At 39.9% G+C, this 23,969-nt stretch overlaps 1 protein-coding gene across 3 annotated transcripts in view; it reads right to left on the reverse strand.

Moving 5' to 3' along the window:
- The window catches only part of grik2 (glutamate receptor, ionotropic, kainate 2), a 296,354-nt gene that overhangs the window by 74,710 nt on the left and 197,675 nt on the right, over nt 1-23,969 (reverse strand). For all 3 annotated transcript variants that reach the window (XM_059339534.1, XM_059339535.1, XM_059339536.1), the window contains 3 exons: nt 18,445-18,651; nt 13,876-14,099; nt 2,814-2,932 (listed from right to left, as the gene is read on the reverse strand). In XM_059339534.1, coding sequence (XP_059195517.1) covers nt 2,814-2,932; nt 13,876-14,099; nt 18,445-18,651 — 550 coding nt within the window. The remainder of the gene's footprint in view (nt 1-2,813; nt 2,933-13,875; nt 14,100-18,444; nt 18,652-23,969) is intronic.

Raw genomic sequence — 23,969 nt, forward strand, 5'->3', positions numbered from 1 at the left:
CTAGTCTTTTGTTGGCCCAATGATGCAAATTTAAACATGGGTTGTTAAATAAATTAAATATTCTAGAACACATGCACACATAGTTCGTTGTTAATACACTGTTTTTAAACTGACAAAACCAGCAGACCCCTGTGTTATCACACACTGTGTGGAGATTTGATGAACACATCTGCAGTGTAAAACTGGGTCTGTAGTTGATTTGTCACGGAACTATAGCAGTGAACGGACCAGATAAGCATTGTGTTGTAGGTCAAAACGATTGGCTGTTTAAAACATGGACATAGTCTCTGAGATGTCACCCTGCTTTTCTGAAGGAGCCATTGTTTGGTGGCTCTGGCCCTCCAATCTAGCAGTGCTTGACTTCACAAGATCCAAATAATCCCAAAAAAGTGATGGAGCATAGTTGAATTAAGCATGGTTGCTGATACAGTATATGCTAGTCATCTGTGCTGGCATCCTTCTGTCACACAAAGTGCACCAAACCCTTAACTATGCATAAATTCCAGCTTTAATTCAAACTGGTGAGTTATACAAAAATAATCTCCAGCACAGTTCTTTTAAATAGGGAAATCAGCTAAAGAGACTAAAACAGGTTTTAGTACCTGGCTGTAAATAAGTTTATTTCTGCTGTAAAGTTGGAAATTTTTATATGGAGGTCTAATGGGAACTCAGTTTTGGAGCAATTCTCAAATGGCCATTTGATCAACTGTAATTTTTGGTTTGGCGTGAGCTGTATTTTTCAGCCCTCGAGGTTGCAACTTGATTAAAACACACACGCACTAAGATTATTTTTAGGGTTCTACCTAGATTTTTCCCTACATGCCTGATGTGTTGCTATGTGATGAACCACAAATATCTGGGACAGTTCCCCATATGTATGTGAGTCTTAACTGGAAACTTGCATTGACACCCCTTTTGTAAAGCCCTCAAAAGGCTTAGGCTGGCCTTGTGACTAGCAACACAACAATGACTTTAGTGTTTACATTATCACTTAAAAGTGATGAACACCAGTGGTACAGTCTTCTAAAAACACATTGTCTGTTAAACCTTTTATGAGTCACCGGCCATCCACACTGTCAGACCTGTCTTAACCACAGTATCAAAGTCACACAGCACAGGGCACCAGCCACCCACTTTGCCCATTCATTAAACCACAAAAAGAACAAAAATCAATGTAGCAGGCATGAATCAAACACATAATCATCAGTACTGTTAGCAGTGGATTCTACTTGTTCTGTGTTGGACCCATGGCCAGCTAAAAGATGCAAGTTTGTTTAACATGTTACCAGCTCTGAGCTTCTTTTCCTGTTTCACATCAGAAACCTGAACAGAAAAGAGAGGCAACCCACTCAGAGAGGTGAGTCGACCCAAACAGAGCCTGGTTGGGGCTGACTGTCATGTACCCAAGGTAACGTCATGACCAAACAGCACATCCCACAGTTTTCTGGGGGGCGGAGCAAGCCGCCGGGCAGGGGAGCCTCTCTACAGTGCAGACCAGCACGGTGCCATGCAGACACTGTGTGTTCCTTCAGTCTAATCCCACAGCCTTCAGGCCCTTAGCCACATCTTCTCAACTGGTCAACCCTACACAGCTGTTCTGCTGGCTTTTCAAACAAACACCACTCTAGACTTTTTCCAGTCGCTAAAATACATGAGCTTTATACAAATCTTGAACAGAGAAAATCATAAAATCCTTGTGGGGTTTTTTTTTGCTGGAGCGAGGTTACAGTCAAACCAGTAATTATATTTTGATATGAGATGATTTCATTAATATTTGACTATTTGAATATGAAGTAGGAAGCTAAGTTGGGGATATTAGTAAGCATGCTGTATAAGTAAGCATGCAACCAGCCAACAAGAGCTAAGTTATCAGCATTTAAATCGCAGGAAAGGCTGAGATGTCTGACTTAAAGGGTCACTACATCCAAAAACAGATTTTCTCACTTGTTTGTTCCAATAAATTCAAAGGCAGAAGTGCAATTTATATAAAGAAAAAATTAAAAGAGTCTTTCAAACTTCAAACTAAAATATTTCGGCGCTGTAAATATATATATATATAAAAAATATGGTGTATTGTAATGAGTTCAGTCGATTATAACATTCAATTAATTCAAAACCAAATCTACATATCTTACTAGGTAATGGATTTTTTTTTTCATTTCATGCAATGTGGGTGAACTGACCCTTCAAAGCAGCTTAGACAATCATAGATGTTTTTTTGTGTACCCCATTGCACTGTTCAGATGCAATGACCCATACAGACATACACGATGCTTTACAGCCCCTACAGTCATCACCACCTTTTGTAAATGTGTTGCATTGTCAATTGCTTTGGAAGAAATGCTAATTTAAAAAGGCAGCATATCTATTGTGACATGCATAGGGTACATTTTTTGTTAAACTTTGGCTGTTTTTTTTCCTCAGTCTAAAGATGCCAACTAGTTGAGAAGACATGGCATTATTTGGCAGAAGGAAACAAAACCATTCAGGCAGGTCAAGCTGCTGTGTTCACATTCTCATTCATTCTCACCCATTTGATCCATCTCAGGTATTCAGGGTTACAAAAACTTACCTGTTCAGAAGGCTGTGAATAGGTGAGGAAAGGGAGGGGAAGAGTTAGGGGAGCATGCATCCTCATTCATTGATCACAACTCTCACATTCCACTCAGTCCATCCTTCTGGACCAGTAAAGCATCTAACATCATGCACAGAGGCCCCCATGCATGGTCATGGGCCTGGTCAAAGAGCAAGGTTGACCCCCAGCAAAAAAGTGGGACTTGTGCTAGAAAAAGGGGGCAGGCAGAGGCGTCTACCTTGCTGCATGAGAGCTCCAACTCCAAACCAGAAACTATTTAGCAGGGTGAAATTGTTTTCCACTACATCCGAGTCAGGGTTGCAAGGGTGGGGGTTATACCACTCGTAGGGACTAAACCTGTGACAATTAACAGAGAACACACACACACACACACACACACACACATATGTTTACTGCAGTTGTAAAAGACACAAAAGTAAACAATAAAAGAGACCAAGACTTTTCATCCTACCTGGGGAGACAGGAGAGAGAAAACAATGGTTACTTAGTCATGTCCATAAATGAGACACAAATCATGCCTGAGGACACTTCCCAAATCAAAAATCATTGCTATGTCTTCATGTTCATTCCTCAGATTGCTGTGCTGTAAACTGGATTAGTAAATTAAATGTTTATTATATGAATGATTGTAAAATGAAGAATTTTTTTGAATGAATAATCTATTAGTTAGAAAAAATGCACGTCTAAATCTGTCTTGTGTGTTTTTTGTGCATTTTAACAATACAATTTAACGATACAATACTTGGGGATTGGACTTGATTTAACACCACTCATATTCCGAAGGTGGCTCCTCATGTTGGAGTGCTCATATCAAAGGCAGTTCCCTCAGTAATTTAATCGATGGGGTCTGAAAATAACTCCATTGTCAGCCGAGAAAAGAACTAATAATCCTTATAATCTTAGAGGAGCATTAATATTCAGCAGATCAAGCGGTTCATTCCCATCATGCCCACGCCAGCCCCGGCCCTCCCCCTCACTCGACACACTCCTCAAGCATAGAGATTTCTCATTTATTCATATCAAATAAAAGTGACATTACATTAGTAAAGGTTGATTGGTCTACAATTAAGCATTCTGACCTGATTTGGTTTGTGCTGGAGTAGAGGGGGAACTGGGGCCCTATCTTGACTCAAGCTGTTTAACAGACACAAGGGTTTGACTAATCAAATTGCAATGCATAATGTAGACTTACTGTGCTGGAAGTCAAAAATGATAACCTCGAGTGGATGTAACATCTGCATAGAGTATAATGCAGATGAAACTGCTACACTGCCATGTGTCAAGGTTTTGATCCATTGTCCTCTGGTTAACATACAGTAGTACTGTGCTGAATATAGTAGTACACGAGTCTATATGAAGACATATGGCTGTATCGATAAAATGACAGCATCATAACTGTACCCTGTCATTGACTAATGGGCTTTGCCATTATAATGTGGTTAGCAGTGGTGTTCCTTTTCACCCCTACAACACTCAGGAGGATATTGTGTAGTGTAGCTCAAGGATCTCTGAATGTCCCCTTATTTCTGCTTAAGAGAATCCTTGGCCTTAAATCAATCCGTCCGCTCACTCAATTTGCCAGATTTGCTTGCTTGTCAATTTGCAATGCCAAATTGAGTTCAGCTGAACTGCGACCTTGCCGTGGCATATGTGACCCAATCCCTTGTGCAGAGGTCTCTGAGTGTGTTTCCGCCAATCGTGTTGTGAAAAGCCAATTACCGCTCGCCGTAAACATGGATGAGCAAAGTTGTCAGCCCTGTTCTAGTGGCTGGCTGGACTGCTGCTGCAACTGGTTGGGTCAGGGAATGCTAAACCAATGCCGTTTACAGGAGACAACACAACTTAACCTGCCTTTCACTATAGCACTGCTTGGCCCGCTTGCTGTCATTTTGATCCAATTACACTGCCCTTACATTATCTCAGATCATCTGTGCTGCAGAGGGAGAAACTTTGCGCAAGGTCAATGCAGAGATAAGCACGGGCAAAAAAAGCAAGGAATTCACCAGCAGTGCAGACACAATGTGAGGCTTTTATCTTTCTACGGGGGCAGGGTCACCCAGCAGAAACCCCCAGCAATGATAGGCACGATAATGCCAATGTCAGGGGAAATGAATCAACAGAGTCAGAATGGTCCTGTCGCTCTGACACAGGATGTCCACATGAGCTTTGAACCAATGTTATAAATTCCGCAGTGTGCAATTAAGGACCGCATCAGTATGCCTTACATTTCATAAGAAAGTGTTTTTCACGCAACTTTGACTTTTGTAAGTCTTTGAACAGGTCACACCAAAAGAGCTCATTAAGAACGATGCTGCTACAGTCATAACAAAGAAGCAAAAAAACCTGAAATGTATTAATAGAATATAGTTTAAATGGCTGCTGCTTGTAAATCAAAGTACATGTCAGATTGTCGTCTGACTCATCTATACCTCTAAAGTAATCTGTAACAGATTGCTTACCATTGACAGAGTCCAAATTAAACATTAAGAAGCAGTATTTAGTTGCTATGCACCACAGAGCTGGAAGAAAATCCTAGTTGAAATGTTAACCACTATGCTTACCAATCTAGGATTTATTTTTTCTTTTCTTTTAAAACATTTTCTGTTCTTTGATTTGTGTTTCAATGCTTCATTTCTTTGCTTCCTGTCCCTGCACTTCCTTTGTGCATGCAATGTGCTATACACAATAAATGTGTCTTACTTTGATTTTCTTTGCCTTGTTTTTCACTTCAGGCAGTCATTGGTTTGCATTAATATTAACCTAGAGACTTTTCTTGAATAAGAAAAACAGATTGATTTGAAACCTGCAAAATAGAAATTCTTTCAAGAATGACCTCTTTTAGGCAGCTTTCATGTCTTAATATGGTGATTTTCATTCTGTACAGAAAACAGTGGAAATGAATGGCTGCCTTAAAGGTAGGCAAAGCACATTCAAAAACATAAAGAGAGACTTATGGATGTAACTAAGATTTTAATAGTTCTGGCTGACAGGATTTTCCTATCTCACACGTGCGCAGGTGGAGTAGTTATTCCAACAAAGTCAACTGTGACCCCTGGATGACCCGGGACTATCGATAAGTTCCATTGTTACCAGAGGATCTGTTCCAACTGGATCTTTTCACGAAATCTGAGAAATCCAAGTGACAGATAACTCTGGCGGTCATCCAGAATTCATAGAACTATAGTGACATACATTACTCTTTCTATTTCATTCTTACTGATCGCCAGAGGCAGTGCATAAGCACTGGATGACTTATACAAGAAAGGTAACGAGGATACTGACCGATTGAGGGCTTGAAGCTGTCGACAGGATAGCCGTCACCACAGGATGAGGAACAGCAGTACTGACTCTGTAGACTAGGTAGCAACAGCACAAATGTCTTGAAGTGGAACCCCCTTCAACTCAACCCATGATGTAGCCATACCCTTGGTAAAGTGGCACTGAACCTTACAGGGCCTCTGTCATGTGCCTCACAACACTGTGAAAACAACTTCCACTCGTCTGCATAGAACGACCTAGAGGAGGGTGCCCTCGAACTCAAGATCATATGGACCACTGATTGGTCACAGGATATCAGGAGTTGGTCCTGGCTTTCAGGGGCCATACAAACAGCCGCAGACGACCCGGATCCATGTGCCATATACGTCCCACCACCTGCAACAGGAGGTCCTGTCTCTTCGGGAGGCACCATGGCACTCCATTGAGGAGTCTGAGCAATGGTAGGAACCACAGCCTTCCTGGCCAATGTGGAGCCACCAGAAATAGACTGTGACCACCCTGCTGGACTCTGTCCAGCGTCGCTAGTAAAAGGGGAATCGGAGGAAAAACATAAAGCAGGCTGTCTGGCCAAGCATGAGCCAGAGCATCCTGTCCTAGGGGGCTGGTCCCCTCCATTAGGGAGAACCAAAGGAAACAATGTGTTGTCTCTTCACAGGCACAGAGATTCACCACTGCCCTGCTATACCTGTCCCACATCATGCCTACCACCTCTGGATGGAGTCTCCACTCCCATGGGGGCAGCCTCTGGCGAGAGGAGAGGTCTGCTGCATTGTTATGCACACCAGGAACATGGACAGCGCTGAGACTTAGGAAGTGGGGGAACGCCCATGTGAGGAGCCTTTGAAACAACCACAGGCATTGCCTCGATCTGGTGTCCCCTTGGTGGTTGACTCAGTAAACTGTAGAGATGTTGTCTGTCCTGATGAGAACATGCCAGTCTCTAAATACTGGAAGTATGAGTGCTGAGTGCTAGGAACACCGCAAATAGTTCCAATATATTGTGTGTGTATATATTTATGTGTGTATTATATTTATTTATATATGCTCCAGTCTCTGCTGGGAATCCCACTGGCCTCTGACAGCTTTGTGCTGCCACACATCCCGATGATCAGGTACACCCTCTTCCTCCAAGGTCTGAAGGCCATAGAACACTGCACAGACATTCTGACCAACTTGTGCATGTGTCACTTGGGGTTCAAGTGGAGACCATTCACCCAGATTTGAAGGGGACGCAAGGAGAGCAGACCTCGTGGAACGACCATGGATGCTTAAGTCAGCATACCAATCAGTTGAAGGAGGAGGCTGTATTTCAAGAACTTGCCATGTTGGAAGTACTGTAGAAGCTGCAGAATGGTAGCCACATGCTTCGGAAAGAGGCAGGGTCGCATTGCCAAAGAACTGAATACCAGCCCCAGGTAACACATGACCTGGCCTGGAGTAAGGGGCATAGTTGACTGTGAGGCCAAGTCGGTTCACATGGCTGAGGAGAACAGCTGTGTCCCTGACTGCCTGCTCCTGAGTTGGGGAAACAGTCAACCACTCATCCAAGTACAGCAGATATTCATACAACAAGCCTGTAAAGGTCACAGGGCTGCTGCCACAAACCGTGTAAATATACATGGAGCCAGGGACAGCCTCAATGGAAGAACACTGAACTGTACACCTGAAAAGCCAGAAAAGCAAAGTGGTGGAACCGCCTGTGGTGCAGGGCAAAGGGGAAGTGAGAATATGCGTCTTTCATGTCTATTGACACAAACCAGTCCCTCTGTGCTACAGTCTGGATGACATCCGCCACACAACGATTCCCTGTCCACATAGCATGTGGAAGGGGAGAACCTTGAGGATCTGGTTCAGTCATGAGTCAAGTCAAGAAAGAGGTGAAACCTGCCATACTTCTTTGGTACTAGAAAGTACTTTGAGTAGAACCCATTAAGCTGTGCTTGGGTTTTCACAGTCTCGATAGGGCCTTTCCCAAGAAGGGTTGTGACCTCTTGTTTCAGGACCAGGGATTCAGGGATTTTGCGGATCATTGACAAAGTAAGCTTGGGGGGTGGCAGAATTGGAGTGTGTTTCCCTTGGATAGCGTGGACTATCCAGGTCTGCTCAGCTGCTGCTGAGTAAAGCGTCTGACAGCCAACCCAGGTCAGGTACAGGTCCTGTTAAATGCAATTAAAACCGTTAACCTTCTCTTCACTTATTAAGATTAAATAATAATGTGGAAAAAAAATTGATAAGTATATGTTCACAACATCCTCCTTAGAGGTCTGCATTGGGTTCAGAGGAGAATTTTACCCAGATAATGAGGCTGTGCCTTTAATATGAGCACCTACTTAATCAAAGGCTTGTCATCCAAAGACTGAGGACAGACGGATTACATTTTGGTATTAGAAGAGCCAGACAGATAAAAATATTCTAATTTTGAGAATAAATTCTAGATGGTAATAATATAATGAGTCATAATTGTGGTTATAATTATGTTGCACAAATATATTAATTGATCACTGTCACAAAGCTTTACCTCTGCTTTTAGCTCATTTTGCTATATTTGCTTGATGTGCAGGGTGTGGGGATTTTGATTCCCCAAAGTATAACAAGGTGATAATGCACAGGCTTTTGCAGAGGTGTGATGCTATAGAGGGTTTTTTTCAGCTGTTTCATCACCTGTTCCAGAAGCAGTAGCAGTGCTATTGATGTCATTAGAGTGAACATAAAAGCAATAAGAACTGGTGACATTAACATCAGTAACTGGAGATATCAGGGCAGGTGGCAGTACAACAGAGTAATCATGTGGTTTTAGCTGTGCACCGATGTGGAATAAGCCTATCCATGGCAGAGAGAAGCTGCTCTAACTCTGTGTACATCAGTCCCAGTGTTCATTCTCAGTCAGTCTCTCACTCCAGCCTGGTCTCCTAAAATTTAATTCCCACACAACTAAACAACATTGTCAATTATGTTTTGAGGGAAACCTATTTTCTCCCAGATTACATTTTGTTCTTGATGTATGACAAACTATTTCTAATCAAAGTCTGCAGATACCCATGTGTTGAGGATGTGTATGGATGAGTAGAACAAACAGAGGACTTTCACCCAGAAAACTGCTGTTCATGTGTGAAACCAAATATCAATTTGGAGTCATTTATATCCCAATCTTACTCATTTAAATGCAGCCCATCATCTTTTACTACACTTAACCAAGTAGTATGATTGACTAAACCTAACCAAGTATTTTTGGTGCCTAAACCTTATCAAACTCTGAGCGTTTCACAACATTAACCAGGTGTTTTAACTCTAGTTTTATTTTAAATGACAATGTTAACCACATGTTTAAAACAGCAACTGCAATAATAATTTGGAATGCAGTTTTGTTGTGCAGGAACGTAGATTTCAGAGGACAGGGTTTCTCATTCTTACAAACAGTCAGTCACACAGTACAGCACAAACACAAGCATACATAGATAAAATGTGTAATGTGTACACACACATATAAACAGTTTATAAAGGCACAGTGGAACTAAACCTTGTAATATTAGGTATTGCTTGTCAATTTTATGTAGTCTCACAAACTTTTGTGAAATGAGTGTGACTGGTCAAGGTACAAATGATGTATGTGAACAGAAGGTAACATATTATTATTGTTATTATTATCATTATCATTATTATTATTATTACGACTACTACTACTCATATTAATAATGATGATAATAATAATAATAATAATAATAATGTTATTATTAATAATAATAAAATCCCCACCATGAAAGGATTTAGCAAAGGACATCGGACGGATAAAGATTTTTATAGAAGATAAGATTATAATAAGCAGACATTGTCCCAAGAAAAAATAATAGTGTATTTTGTTTTAATGCAGATGGCTAAAACGGTGTTGTTACATTTAAAATGACAACCTCTGATATGCATGTAAATCATGACTGAAGGAGTGTGCCATTATTCAGGGCCAGAGAACTTGGTGGGGTGGTTAAAGGGGTAAACAAAGCATGTGATTTTGATATAGTGAACACTATACACCATACATGTCCTTATGCTTAACTGAAGAATGTTATGCAATTGTTGCACCCTAACTCTATAATTTTCTGTCTTTTTTAAAAAAATAAAGAAGTGGTTTAAATTGCCGTACACTGTGTTTTCACATGCTGCTTGAATTCCAGCAATAAATAGAAAACTAGTTAGCCACTGGCATGACTTTGATATTGCTGCCACATCATGATGCCTATTTATGTGGTAAGCCGATCTGTTTAACTTTAGCAGCTGATGATATCTGCTGGATTTTCAATATAGCTTGAATTGAAGTCAGTGCATTATACAGGAGAACAGGCACACTCTGATATAAGACTGAATTGTCTGTGGTTAGCAGCATACATTAAATTCCTCTCCCCTCCTATTTTAAACATGACATCCCCTTTTAAATAAGCCCTCTCTGAATCCCTCCATTTCAAGTTATTTTAGACACCTCTCCAAGCTGATGTTTTTATCTTAGATTTTACAAAAAAAACATGTCCACTCGGCTGATTACTATTATGACTGACAACTGGCTGAAAAGTATCAGTCTGGTTTCCATGCCTTAAACAGTACTGAAACTGCTCCGGTCAATGTCTCCAATGCTGCTGGCAACCGATGCAGATTAGTTCTTCTTGACCTCAGCTCAGCCTAAGATACAGTGGACCACAGTGCTTTTGGTATCAGTGGTGTAGAACTGGACTGATTTTTTTTTAACCTTATCTATCAGACAGATCATGCTCAGTGATGCCTCCTTCTCTTGTGCTCCTCTATCGGGGTGGCCCAGGGTTCTATATTGGGTCCCCTCCTAATCATTATCAACATGCTTCCCCTGGGGTAAATCATGTGAAATCACAGCTGTATGTCCAGCTAAAGCCTGGTTCAACAGATGTTTCTCACATTATGTCTGATATCAAAAATTGGATGTCCAAAAATGTTCTACAGTTTAATGACTCCAAATAGTAAGTACTCATAATCACCCCCTATGGCTCCAGTATACTAGCATCGTTAACAACCTCTCCTCTAGCCTGGGTGCCCTATCCAATAACGTTTGCAAAGAGGCCTGCAACCTAGTTGCACAGCTGTCTTTTGATACTCAGCTGTCTTTTGATGCTCAGCTGACCAAGGTTATTTCTCTCTTGTGTAGACTTGGAAAAGGTCATCTTCCCCCCCCCCCAAAATGCTGTGACCAGGCTTTGTACTCACAATGGTTACCTGTGAGTTTTAGAATTGATTTTAAGATTTTATTGCTTGTTTTTAAAGCTATCAATCGTCAGGCTCCTGCTTACAAAAGTGCTTTGCTTACTCCCTATGAGCCTGATTGCTGCCTGAGATCCTCCAAGAGGACCAGGCCTTTGCTGTTCGGGGCCCCCAGCTTTGGAACTTCCTGCCTGGAGATCTCTGGCAGGTATACTCTGTGTTATCTTTTAAATCGCCTCTTAAAACTCAATTTTATTGTATGGCCATTTCTTAACCTTTTACTTTTCATTAACTGTTTTTATAATGTGTTTTTATTGTCTTTTGATTTTATTGTGAAGCACTTAGTAACCTTGTTTTGAAAGGTGCAATACAATTATAGCTATATTATATTTATTGCTATATTATTATTATTATTGTATTGGAGCAGTGAAAACATATATACATTTCATGATAGTAAAAAAAATCCTGTCATATAATTCTTTCATGGTGGAGGGACATAATCTCTCATAATTTCTGTTCACAATACGTTATTTGCTTTTTGACTACTAATTTCATAAATTTTGTGAGACTGTTATAAGCTACACTCTACAGCAAAACATGCAACTGTAGCTCAGCATGCATTTGTGTATACAGTATAAAAGAAGGAATAACGTGAGGGGGGAATTTATACACTTACCCAAACACTTACTTATTCTGATATTAAATACAGATAGGTGCATATTCTGAGCCAACTTAGATGACAGTTGCCGCTTTTTATTTTCTTGTGTGATCATATCGCCAGTAACATCGGAAAACATGTGCGTTAACGGTAAAACTGTCAGGTCATGGCCGCAAGAGAGCCGATGTCTCCCAAAAGTTTTAGAGTTAACATGAACTTTTCTTTCTCTTTTTTCTTCACCATGCTTCAAATGGCAGCCTCAACCGAGAGCCATTAGATCAAATGAGGGAGGCTTCTTCAAACATTGGCCTAGTTTCATCAACTGAAAGGATTTGTCTGAGCAAAGACACAAAAAGGGAAGACAACCAGTACAAATAATGTGTTGTTCATTTTACCAGCCAATGCGTTCTTGATGTCAGTTGCATCACAAAACTAAACGGTAGAGCAGACACAAAAGCAAATAACACAATACTAGACTGCATGTGTCCATAATAGATACACCGACCAGAGTATGCCAGATTTTCTTACAGCAGGAGTGTAAAACTGATCCATAAAAAGGGCCATGTGGCTGCAGGGTTTTTCATCCAACCAAGTGAGAGCACACTTGATACAACAACTCAAATGAGTGAAGACAGTTCAGGTGATAGCATGAGTTGAATCAGGTGTGTTCCTGCCTTGTTGGAACGATGACATGGATCAGTTTGACACTACTGTTTTACAGTACTGGTAGCGTTAGCTCACATTTAGCCTCTGTGATACCAGATATCCCCATACTAGGGAGTAGTATGGGTAGGGAATACTTCTTACCCTCTTCAGATAGACTGCATCAACTAACTGAAGCTAGCCTGTATGCACATTTTTCATCGCCAACACAATTATGGCAACCCCATATGAGTTCTAGAACCATGCATGTCCTTCTACACAAATATTCTTAACAAACACATTTGGAACAATGTGTTTGCAGGACTCCTTCCTTGGGTTCAGTTTATTTGAAGTACAATGCCATTTGAACTTGGGTGGCACCCATTAACTGTAGTGAGAGGCCTGAAATTGCAGGTCATAGCCCCACTTTTAAGAGAACTTCTGTCCAGAAGTGAGAAAGTAATCCAATGTAACAATAGAAAATGACCCTATGAGGTTATATGGGGAAAAAGACAGATGTTGACATTTAACAGTCATTAATTTCTGTATGCTTTCAAAGTCTGTCGTAGCAAAGTATTCTGGACATATATAATTGGCTACATCTTATTAGATTCTCCATGCTGTAAACGGTCATGACAAAGAGCACAGATTGTTTTCGAGAGTAAAGGTTTCAAGTGCTCAGATATGACACCACTTTTACAACAAAATCTCTTATCTGGAGAGGTAACAGCTGAACTGTGATAAGCCAGCTACTTGTAAGTCTGACTTTTTTTTTTTTTAACTAGTAGTCGGAAACTGTGAACCCAAACAAGCAGACGAAAGTGATACTTTATCTCTGAATCATAGTTGTGTTTGAAGCAAGGTCAAGGAAACAAGAGAAAAGAAAACACAGCATGAACTCTGAGACACTGGGGACAGTGAGGGAGAGGTGGGAGAGGGGCAGCAGTGTTCACACCGAGTTCGAGACATCCCACACACACACACACACACACACACACACACTCGCATATCACACATATATCCATATGAGCGCACAACCTTTCTGCCGCTCTCTCAGACATATACACACAACCACCAAACGGCTGTTACTGAAGGCCTACAACTTCTCTGTTTAAATCTCCTGTGGTTGTATTTTCTGATATCAATGTGAATAGAAGCATGCCAGGAGTAACTTAGCAGCAATGCCAAAAAATTCTTTATAAATGTCTAATAGTGAGAAAAGGCAAATGTTCATGTGATCCTTCGTGGTTAAACTTCATTAAACACATTAAACAGCAGTGGCGTTGAGTCTGACTTCTGATAAATGACCGTTGATTAGTGTCAGCACTGTCAAGCTTTTACTATGAGGAATCAGTGTGCTCAGGATGCAGATCCTGTAATTACACAGATTGGCCCGTTGTTAGTCAGATGGGCGAGGCTAAGCGGTGGCAGCGAAGCATGTTTCTGACTGTGTGTGAGGCTGTGATCACTGGAAGTGGCATGTTACCTGGCTATGACAAACAGCACACAACTGACACCCAAGTAAGCCAGCAGAATATACATCCAGATATCGGGCGAGAGGGGGTTGAGGAAGGAGAAGACCCCAGGGTTGGTCCCGTTGGGCTTGCGGTACAGTATACTTATACCCAGCGTCATGAAGGGCTTGGAGAAGTCGATAACCTTCTCACGCACGTATGTGATGGCGAGGGGAGCCACTGCCAGATCAGCTCTCTGTCAACAGCAAACATAAAAGGGAAGAGAGATAGGCTATAAGTCACAGGCACAGGAAGCATTTAGAGGCAATCAAATTAAGAAAACAGGGTCTTTACACACTACAGAGTCTGTCCCAAGGCACTTAGCAAGAAATTTAAAGCCCTCTTTCTCTTTCCACCCATCAAGTATACTTCCACTACTAAACTCACCTTTTACGGCCTGAAGCCTAAATCAAAGCATTCATTTATTTCCTTTACCTACTTTCTCCTTTTGTTGGGACGGCTCGGGGCTGTAGCCTATCATAGCACTATACTTCATATGATATACTAGAATGTAGAGAGACTATAGAACAAGTCAGCAGTGCTTTGAAAGACTAACACAACAAGAACAAAGACCACTTTGTGCCAATAACTTAACACACACTGCTCTGATACCAGACTGTAGGAGGAAATGAGCAACAAAAAAACTATTAGTTGTACTTTTCTTTATAAGATCTTGCTAATATGGTATAACTCGTATAACCACACTCTTGACTATGAGCACACAGTGTGGGCCATAATATTTTTTATTTTGTGTAAGACCAAGTGCTTTGACTTTAAAAGTCATAATGTGATGCTGTTGCAATTTCTCATGCAGCATTCACTTAAGAGATGTTATTCCCAAAACCTACATGAAAACTGCAGTCCATTTAAACACACACACAAGCAGCACCATGATGTCATGTCAATATGTTGGATAATAATGTCTTGTCAATATACACCACTTTTTTTTGTATCACATTTACTCTCTACGTTGGCACACCCTGGCTGCTGTACCATGACTATTTCTGAATGGCACGTCCATTGTGTGCAACAAACATGAAACACTATGCCACATGGCTAGTGGAATATTGTGACAGCTTCACCAACAGCCCTTAAAAAGGACATTCTATAAAGAGCTTTCATCTGTCCAGGAAGAAACACACCTTCATTTAGGGACATACCTCACCTTCCCCATTGTCAAACAGGAAAGACTATCACTTTTATTCTAGTATCTCGTATAGCAACAATTTCCCGTTTCAAATCTTTTTAAAACATCTTTCACTGAACTTTTAAGAACCTTATGAGGCTTTGGTACAATTTTTTTCCTTGCATTCCCACTACACTGCAAAAAAGCCAACTTGTATTTTTTGGCCTAAAACAGTGATTTAAGTTGGTAAAACTTGGAAATATAAATTATTGACATTTAGGGCAATAATGTAAGTTAGCACAACAAAGGAAGCCAGTTGTCTGCTCAAAAACAAGTTGGTGAGTTGTTGTTACTTATATCTTTACGTTGGGATTCAAAACAAGGGACAAAGTTCTGCCAACTCTTATTTCTTTGTTGTGAAATGAAAGCCAACTTTTCGAGTTGGCACTACACTTGAAGTCTCATTGTGGCTGTGCTGCCTCCAGCTGGAGTCCACACAGGTAAGCAACCCTTAATTAAATTAATTAAAATGATATGGGAATTTTATTCTGAGTTGTGTTGTGCAGTGTTGTACGTCATTTGTTGGAGGAGGCAACCTACACATTTTCAACATTTAAACACAAACAGGTTTTCGGTCATTAGCGAGAGCTAGCGGCTAACTGATGCTAGCCGCGCTGCTTGTTACAGCTACAAGAGTAACCATTAGCGTATCAATGCTAACTCAAAATTGTGGTCGCAACACTAGCTGACATTTCATAGCAGCGTTACAATCATGCCAATTCAGCACATTGCAGAAGTTAGCAGAAGTAAGGATTAAAAGTTATTACAATGTACAATTTTAAGTTAGTACAACTTACAGTTGAGTTGACAAAAATATGAATTCAGAGTTGAGCAAACTCAAAAACAAAACTTAAAATATTTAGTTTAACCGTCCAACTTAAAATTGTATCGAAGTTTGTTGCCTTGAAATTTTGAGTTCACCCAACTTTTCTTTTTTTGCAGTGTAGTATTTTGGAAATACAACACCAAAAGGCAAAAGCCATACTGACATTATTTTTAAGTAGTGGTTGGTAGTGAAATATCTGTCAGATAACAATGTAGGAAGTGGTGCTATTATTGTTATTGATTTTCCTTCACATTTACATAAACATGAGACACACGTGAATTTGCCAAGGCAGTGCTCTGCTGGGGTCTGCCAGTCAGATCCAGTACCTCACAGCACATTTCTGTTTTGCAACCAGCATTATTCATAATTCTTCCTTTTTTTGTTGTTTCATTACTACATGTCTTCCGACACAAGCATCAGCATAGATACAGTTTTAAATATGGCATAATCCCTTCTCTGTTGTGGGGAGTTGTGCATGTATATGTGAGACCTGTGCTCTGGAGATATGGAGAAGGGATGTATAGGGCCTGCCCAGTAAAGTCATGTTTCTATATCTAAGGTGAAAACCGTGTTGTGATGTTGACAGTTAATAAATCTTGGGCTGTGTTGTGACTATAAATGCTAAACATTCACAGCAAGGTCAAGTGGTTCATTTCTCAAAGATATACCCCTTTTTGTCTTATGAAGGTTGCCGTATATCACTCGAGGATGAATTGACTGAGCTTGCTGCTCACAGCATTTATACATAAAAAGTCTTGCTGGTATCAGACATCTCTGAATTTATCCAAACTACACTGTAAAAAATAATCTGTTTAATTTACAGTAAAATACTGGCAGCTTTGGTTTCCAGAACTTCCCCGTAAAAAATACAGTAAGTGGGTTTTGTATTGTAAATTTAAATGTAAATATGAGCAAAAACTGTAATTTAGACCGAATATTCCCTTTATTTTTAGCGTAATTGTGTCATTGTGACATCATGGTATTTCTCCGTTAACTTTACATGAAAATGTTATATTTTTACGGCAAAACGGTTTGTTTCCTACAGTTTATGACGGTAAAAGTTTTGTGCTATTCTTTGATTTACGGTAATTAAAAGTGTCTACTACAGTGATATACAATTTTTAATGTTTATGGCCTATTTCTGAAGTAATTTGACAGTGTTTTACTGTCATTTCTACATTTTTTATAGTGTACTCTAACTCAAGCCAACACAATGTAAACACTTGTGTTGTGTTTACTACACTTTGAGCATTAGGGAAACCAAAGATAATTTTGCTAAATTCATCTGACAGGATGTTTCCAACTTGTTCAGCTCAATTTAGCATGTCTTCCTCAACTGAGCTTCTCTGTGAGTCCACACTCCCCAGTCTTCTGAGGGCCTGTCTGCTGCAATCACCATCTGTCTAAGTCAAGCTGGACCCTGTGCAAAAAGTGGGGCAAACCCACACTGAACATCATCTTGCAGGGGATTGGGCCCTTCACCCATGAAAGGAGCAGACTATCTGTCACGACCCCCGATCGCTGCTCTGATCAAGAGCAGAAGCGGTTAAGGGCGGCTCGACCCCTCTTGTGTCAGATATTGACTATTGGCCGTGCAGCGGCTGCTATTTTTCTGCCCACGCAGTTTATCCTAACTGGGACTTTGTCGGCTGTAATGATCTACACTGTGAGCAGATTGTGTGTGCTTGTGTGTGTGTGTTTTAATAAGCTCTGTAGGGGAAACATATCCCAACAGAATCTATGCTCTCCTCGCATCACTGTACTCTCAAACAGTGCTAGTTGTTACTGCCCTCTGTTTTCTTTCCCTTTACAGTGTTTCAGTGAAATACTTCTCCTCATTACATCTTATTTTAGGTCATTGTTCAAACATTTGGACTGTAATGGATGTTGATAGTTTACAGTAATGCAATGAATCTAGCACCAAAAGAAAAGAAACTGAACTGAATAAAACAATTATTGCTATGAGGTATTAATCTTTCAAAATTCTGTTTCCAATAACATAAAATGTCATATTAGGCTGCTTCTGCAATGCATCTATGTTTGTACTGTCACACTTCTCTGCATGGATAAATAAAGTGATTGTTTATCCAACCAACAGCACAAAACCCAAAGATTTGATTGACAGTAGTTTGATTGTCAGTTGTTCTAACTCATATAAAACTGTGTATAATTTAAATTTAAACATGCTGGCTGCTGTTTACTACTTTGTTCAGCTGCCACAATGCTGTATATGTAAAAAGAAAATTATGGTTATAAACGCTCACATTTCATTTTCACAAGTTTGGTCCCAATTTCTTCCAGTAATTTTAATATTATACTCCCCAAACAAATAGTTTGATCTGGTCATATCACAACAAGAAAATCTGATGGGCCCAATTTCCTCAAATTTCTAGAATGTCATCATAACAGAAAAAAAAAAAACATTGGCCTGAAGACCCACGTTATATAAAGTGGACAGATGAGTATGGGTTGACATGTGTTTGCTGGGATCACATTCATGCATTGTCTGTAGTAATGATAGAGACTCACATGGTCCATTAGCTCCTTGATGATGCCATTCCACTGGCCTGTGTTCTCATCCTGAGCACCGTATCTCCCATCTTCAACCAGGCGAACCTCGTAAATGAAGCCCAGGATGTTTGCCAGCTCTCTCAGCAGGTCTATGCAGTAGCCTTCAAAGCGGTCGTTCCCATACAGCGGCTTGTCAGACTTCTTGAACATCACATACGGCTCTTCCTGTCAGGTGAAAGAGTGAAAGAGGGATGAGTGTTCACAGCACTTGGCATCTTTTACCTACTGATAAGGCCGATCTGAGAGTGTGTCTGATGTGTGAGATAGGCTTTTGAGCCATGCGAGCCCAAACACTCACTGGCTCCACTAGTACAGCGTGTGTAAAGCCACTGTGTTTGTCTCAGTGTGTGTGTTTGCCAGCAGTCCCAGCCCTGTGATGTGAGGTAGGGTGGGTGCAAAGTGAGGCATGACCATAATAAGAGATAATCCGCCATATCAATGACTCCTCGCTTCTCTCAGGCTCAGCAGGCTGGCTTTGGGCCCGGGCCCAGCTTTCAGGACACCACATGCTTTGTCAATAAGATAAGAGATGCTGATAGACGGACACAGAAAGAGAGAGCAAGAGCCTGCACATCCCCTCTGTTCACACATACAGCTGGGGAGATTACTAATGTCTTCGTTCATACTGCCTTTTTTCTCCCTCCCGCCTACTGAGCATCTCCTCCACCATGTCCTTCTCCTCTCTTTCCTCCACGCTTGGCTCCCTGTTCTCTCCTCCTCCTGCTTCCTCCCCTCTCTACTTCTGCTCGATGCACCATCTGTCTTTGTTAGCCTTAGACGCTCATTCTCGCCGGATGTCCCTCATTTCTACGACTCCCTTGACTCTCCCAGACAAATAAATCCAAAAATATATTGTCAGGCAGGTGTTGTTTATAATATAACTGTGCCATGACTGAAACAAAAGAACATTAAAGATTGCTAACAGCTTTGACACATTTCGCTGGCTAGAGTTTTAACAGTATGCAGGCCTTGAGATGTTTGCATAAGGGGGAAAAAACAAACAGTTTGTTCTTTTCACTAGTAGTGGTGGGCCAAACAAACAGGCTGTTTTCGCAGTATATCATAAATTTGCCTTGTAGTTGTGATAGTCAACAGATGTTGAGCATAATGACTTCACTGCACAGTATTGCAAGGATAGATGGAGCAAAAAAAGGTAGCATAGCACGACAGCTTTCAGCAGTTTATGTACATAAGGTAAATGTAAAATAATATATTTATGTCGTCTTTTACTTTTCTCTATAATCCATTAATAACCCCTGGTATTTTAATGTAATTATTTTCTCCTACGTACATGGATGAGTTTAACATACTGTATGTCCACATGTCAATGTGCTATTTGCAGATGCCATGTTATTACTCGTAAAATGTTGTCTTGCTTAGGACATTATGCATGAAATGTTTGTCCCTTACAAAAAGCATGTGAAGTTGGTGTTCCAGCATGTGAAATTATATTTTAAATAAAATACTTTGTATTGCTATATCATGTGGATTTGCATCACATTTGAAATATCCATAACCCACAAATACCTGTGTGTGATGTAACAGTGTAATTGTGTCAGAGCAATGGGCAAAATGTGACTTAATGATGTATGAAATATAGAAAAGTCTGAATGCTATATGTGCCCATGTAATAGAAATTAATCATACGTTAAATGCTGGAAAATATTATATTATGCCTCGCAAAATTTACATGTGAAATAATAGAGATCTAATGTGAAACATCTAAAAGGAAATATTAACTGCACAGGAATCCATAAAACACATTATGCATAACAATTGATCATATGTTAAACACTGTTTAAACAAACAAAACAAATATTAATACATGTAAAAAAGTAATTGGATCTCTTGGAAAAAAGCAAACATCAAATTTCCAAATGTGAAATATTTTAAAAAGTCACGTCTACTGTAGATCAAGCCTATATGTCATGTACATCTATATCATGTCAATTTATTTATAACATTTGTATCATGATGGAAAATTTGCACCTGGAAAAAAATGTATCACACATTAATTGTTGTTTCACATGATTTGACCACGTTAAATGCCATTCCACATGTCATTTATTTAAATTTGTACCAAAATGACAGCTCAGTGGTCGGGATGTAACCATAGACTTTACTCACAATTCCATAGTTGTATGATACAGGGTTAATAATACGATGTTTTCATAATTCTTTTTCTTTACAGAATGAAATTTACTGAAAAAGATTCCTTTATTTCTCAGGCAAAATACAATTTCTGAGGCGGGGTGTAACTGCAAAACACGAACTATGCAATGAATTATATATCTATTTACATATCAACATAAATGAAATGCACTTTGTCTCTATAACTGACAGTGACGTATGCTGTCAAACAAGTGAAATCATAAGTAAATAATAAATAACCTATTTAAATCTTCACACTTTTGAATCAATTTTAAAGTGTCTCCCGATGCATCGGTACATCCCTATTCAATGGTAGATGTGTGTTCATGGAGAAAACATATAGCTACAGTTATTAATGGCACTGTTAATCACCATCATGTGGTCACTATCTTGCTGTGATGTAGTTTGTAAGAATGAACTTATTTATATTGCCGTCTACCGCCCTACAATAAAAGGAATCATTTGACAGTAGCAGCTACAGTATAGCCCCACTTTAGCCATTCTGTCCCCATTAATTATCATTGCTGACACAACTCAGCACATACTGTAAAGTGTTATATCTGCTGTAGCTCATGTGCTGCTAGATTATACCTCAGCAGCTGCAGGAATACTGATGTAATCTTGATGAAAGAGCAGAAAGCACTGTCCACATACTGATCAATACCAGTGCGGCTGCAATTTTAAGACCAAAACATACTAGTATTTGTTTGTACAGTCATGTCAATGAAGGTGAAATGAACATACACCTCATAACCTCTCTGCCAGCATTTAAAATAGGTACACATACCAGACCCTAATACTATTAAAATACATGAGATAGCCAGCACCAACACATGGGCGTGGCCGCAGTGTGTTGTGCAGGTGATGTCTATGTGAATATAACACATTTCCCCCCTACACATTCGTTGCAACATCTAACAGTCCAAGGTAGAAGTGTTTTTCCTTTCTTCCTATCACCATGGTAACTGCTTCAGTTGTGATGAGCATCCCAGTGTTTTTAAATCCACACAGGTAGTTTTCTAGGCACTTTTAATAGTGTGTGCAGAAGGACTACGCCCGCTGATTCTGCCAATATTAGAGTCAGGGGAGAGGAAGAGGGGTATCATCTTTTCAAAGGTTTATTTTATTTATTTCATCATCTTTTCATTTTCAAATATGGAGCTTAAGGCTTATTTATCACTCACTACCTCAGCTTCTGTGAACTGAACCTAATGCCAACTTTGAAAAGAGTGGGGAAAAGTGAAACGTTCTAAAATGAATTAGAATTACCTAGTTATTCTAATTCAGCATTACTGAGACTCATTCTCTCTGCTTAACAGAATATATTTGTATTTGTTGTTTCTTACTTTAGACCTAAAGTACAAATTGTGATTTAACTAGCCATCAACAATCAATGTGTACTACAGATTTAAGAAGCACATCACATCCCGTTTGTGGCTTTTGCTATAGGAAATGATACAGGCCTTTAATTTTAACTTTTGAAAATGTCTGTCAAAAATATACAAGAACTGTGATTAATAAATTTCTAATGCTGGCTGAGATTGAAGCAACTTGAAGAAAGACTCAGTAATTACCTTTTCAGTGACACACATTTAACAAACTACACCTTGACTCCTTCTCTCTATCACAGCATATGAAACAATGTATTCAGTAGTCTCACTGGTGTAGACTGTTGCTATAAGCCTGCCATTGGTCTGCTATCTATTTTGAACCACTGCTGCATCCAGGGCTTAGCGCTGCCCAGGACGATTGTGATTGGTTTCAAGAAATAGAAACAAACTGGAGAGTTTTGTTCTCCGATAGCAGAATGCTAATGGGTGCAGAGGTCTGGATATGCAAGAAACAAGGTTTGTCAGTAATTTCAAAGCACATCTATTAAAGATAGCCATTGTGAATAAAAGCCATATTGTGGTTTGATGCCCCACACCCTTTAGCAGTTTGCCCCCCATTTTAGTGGGGTAGGGGGTGGGGACAGGGCATATTTCAGGATAGATAGCAGGGCAACAGTAGATGCTACATGGAAATGTAGATCTATTTGAGATGCAGCTCAGCATAGTAGATACAGTCATAAATCAGAATGTTTTAATCAATCAAACAATGAATGAATGAATGAATGAATGAATCAATCAATCAATCAATAAGGGCTTCGACAGTTATGAAAAGGGTATATTTAGGAAGGTATATTTTGAAGGTTTTTGCAAGAATTGCACTTTTGCAAATTTCTCAATGCTTCCCTGCCACAGTACTCTCTGCCTGTTGGCCATGTAAACAACACTACACATACATATGCATGCTTTAATTCTTCTCTCTTTCAAAGGCCTGTTTGAACATGGTGACAGTTAATTCCTCCTGAGCACCTGGAAAATATAATTTAATTCCTCTCTTTATAATTTAACCATGTTCTCTCAGTCTCTATTTGCTGCCATGTTAACTAGTGGAACAACTGTTATCTAGCATGTGGAGCACAAAGAAGCCATTGTGAGCCCATTAGCAGCTTATGACCTCTCACCTTCTGTCAACTTTGAAAGACTGTAATTACCATAAACTGTAGCTGCATGGGCACATTAACAAAAAGCCCCTCTCACTGGAAAAAGCAGCAATACCTAAGGTTCTTTCTGGACATTATAAAAGCTCTCATCTTCCATCTGTGGAGCTGGAAGTGGTGCATGGAGGGTTTTAATATGTTTTTGATAAGTAGCAACACCAAAAGAGAAATGTTACCGTCCCTCTTCACACATTTCACAAAATACTCCAGATTAGAGCCCCACGGCTTTGACATGTAATTTGGGAGACTTACTTGAACACCATGGTCTAATGATAGTAGAGAAGGTAACTAACAATGTGGCTTGATGCTGCATTGACCCAAATTACATTATTAGTCAGCTCCAAAGGCTCTTAATGCTTAGTAAGTTACTCATAAACAACAGTTTATTGACACAGCATTCAGTATATGACATTTATTTGCCTTCATGTGCAATCTTTCAATGAGCTACCAATATTCCTTGTATAAAACCTGTCCTTTGTCTTCGACAAACAGCAGCTGGAAGCTAAAAGGAAGAGAGCAACTGTCCACCGCTGATTAAAACCTTTGGCTGGTAAACAAACCAGGTCCCTGATCGGGTCTCATTTCCATTCGGTATGGTTAAGGCCAACAGTTACTTTCAGATTTAGCAATGTCTGTCAGTTTCAAAGAGACACTGCTCAAAAGATCGATTTATGGAATGGTTTTGATTCAACCGGCTACTACGCATACGCTTTAATCCTTATTAACCGCTTCAACACGCACAGTGACGTACATCTAAGACACGAGACATTACCCAATAAGGTCACAT

This window comes from Centropristis striata, chromosome 8 (genome assembly GCF_030273125.1).
Source record: "Centropristis striata isolate RG_2023a ecotype Rhode Island chromosome 8, C.striata_1.0, whole genome shotgun sequence".
Classification (NCBI taxonomy): Eukaryota; Metazoa; Chordata; class Actinopteri; order Perciformes; family Serranidae; genus Centropristis; species Centropristis striata.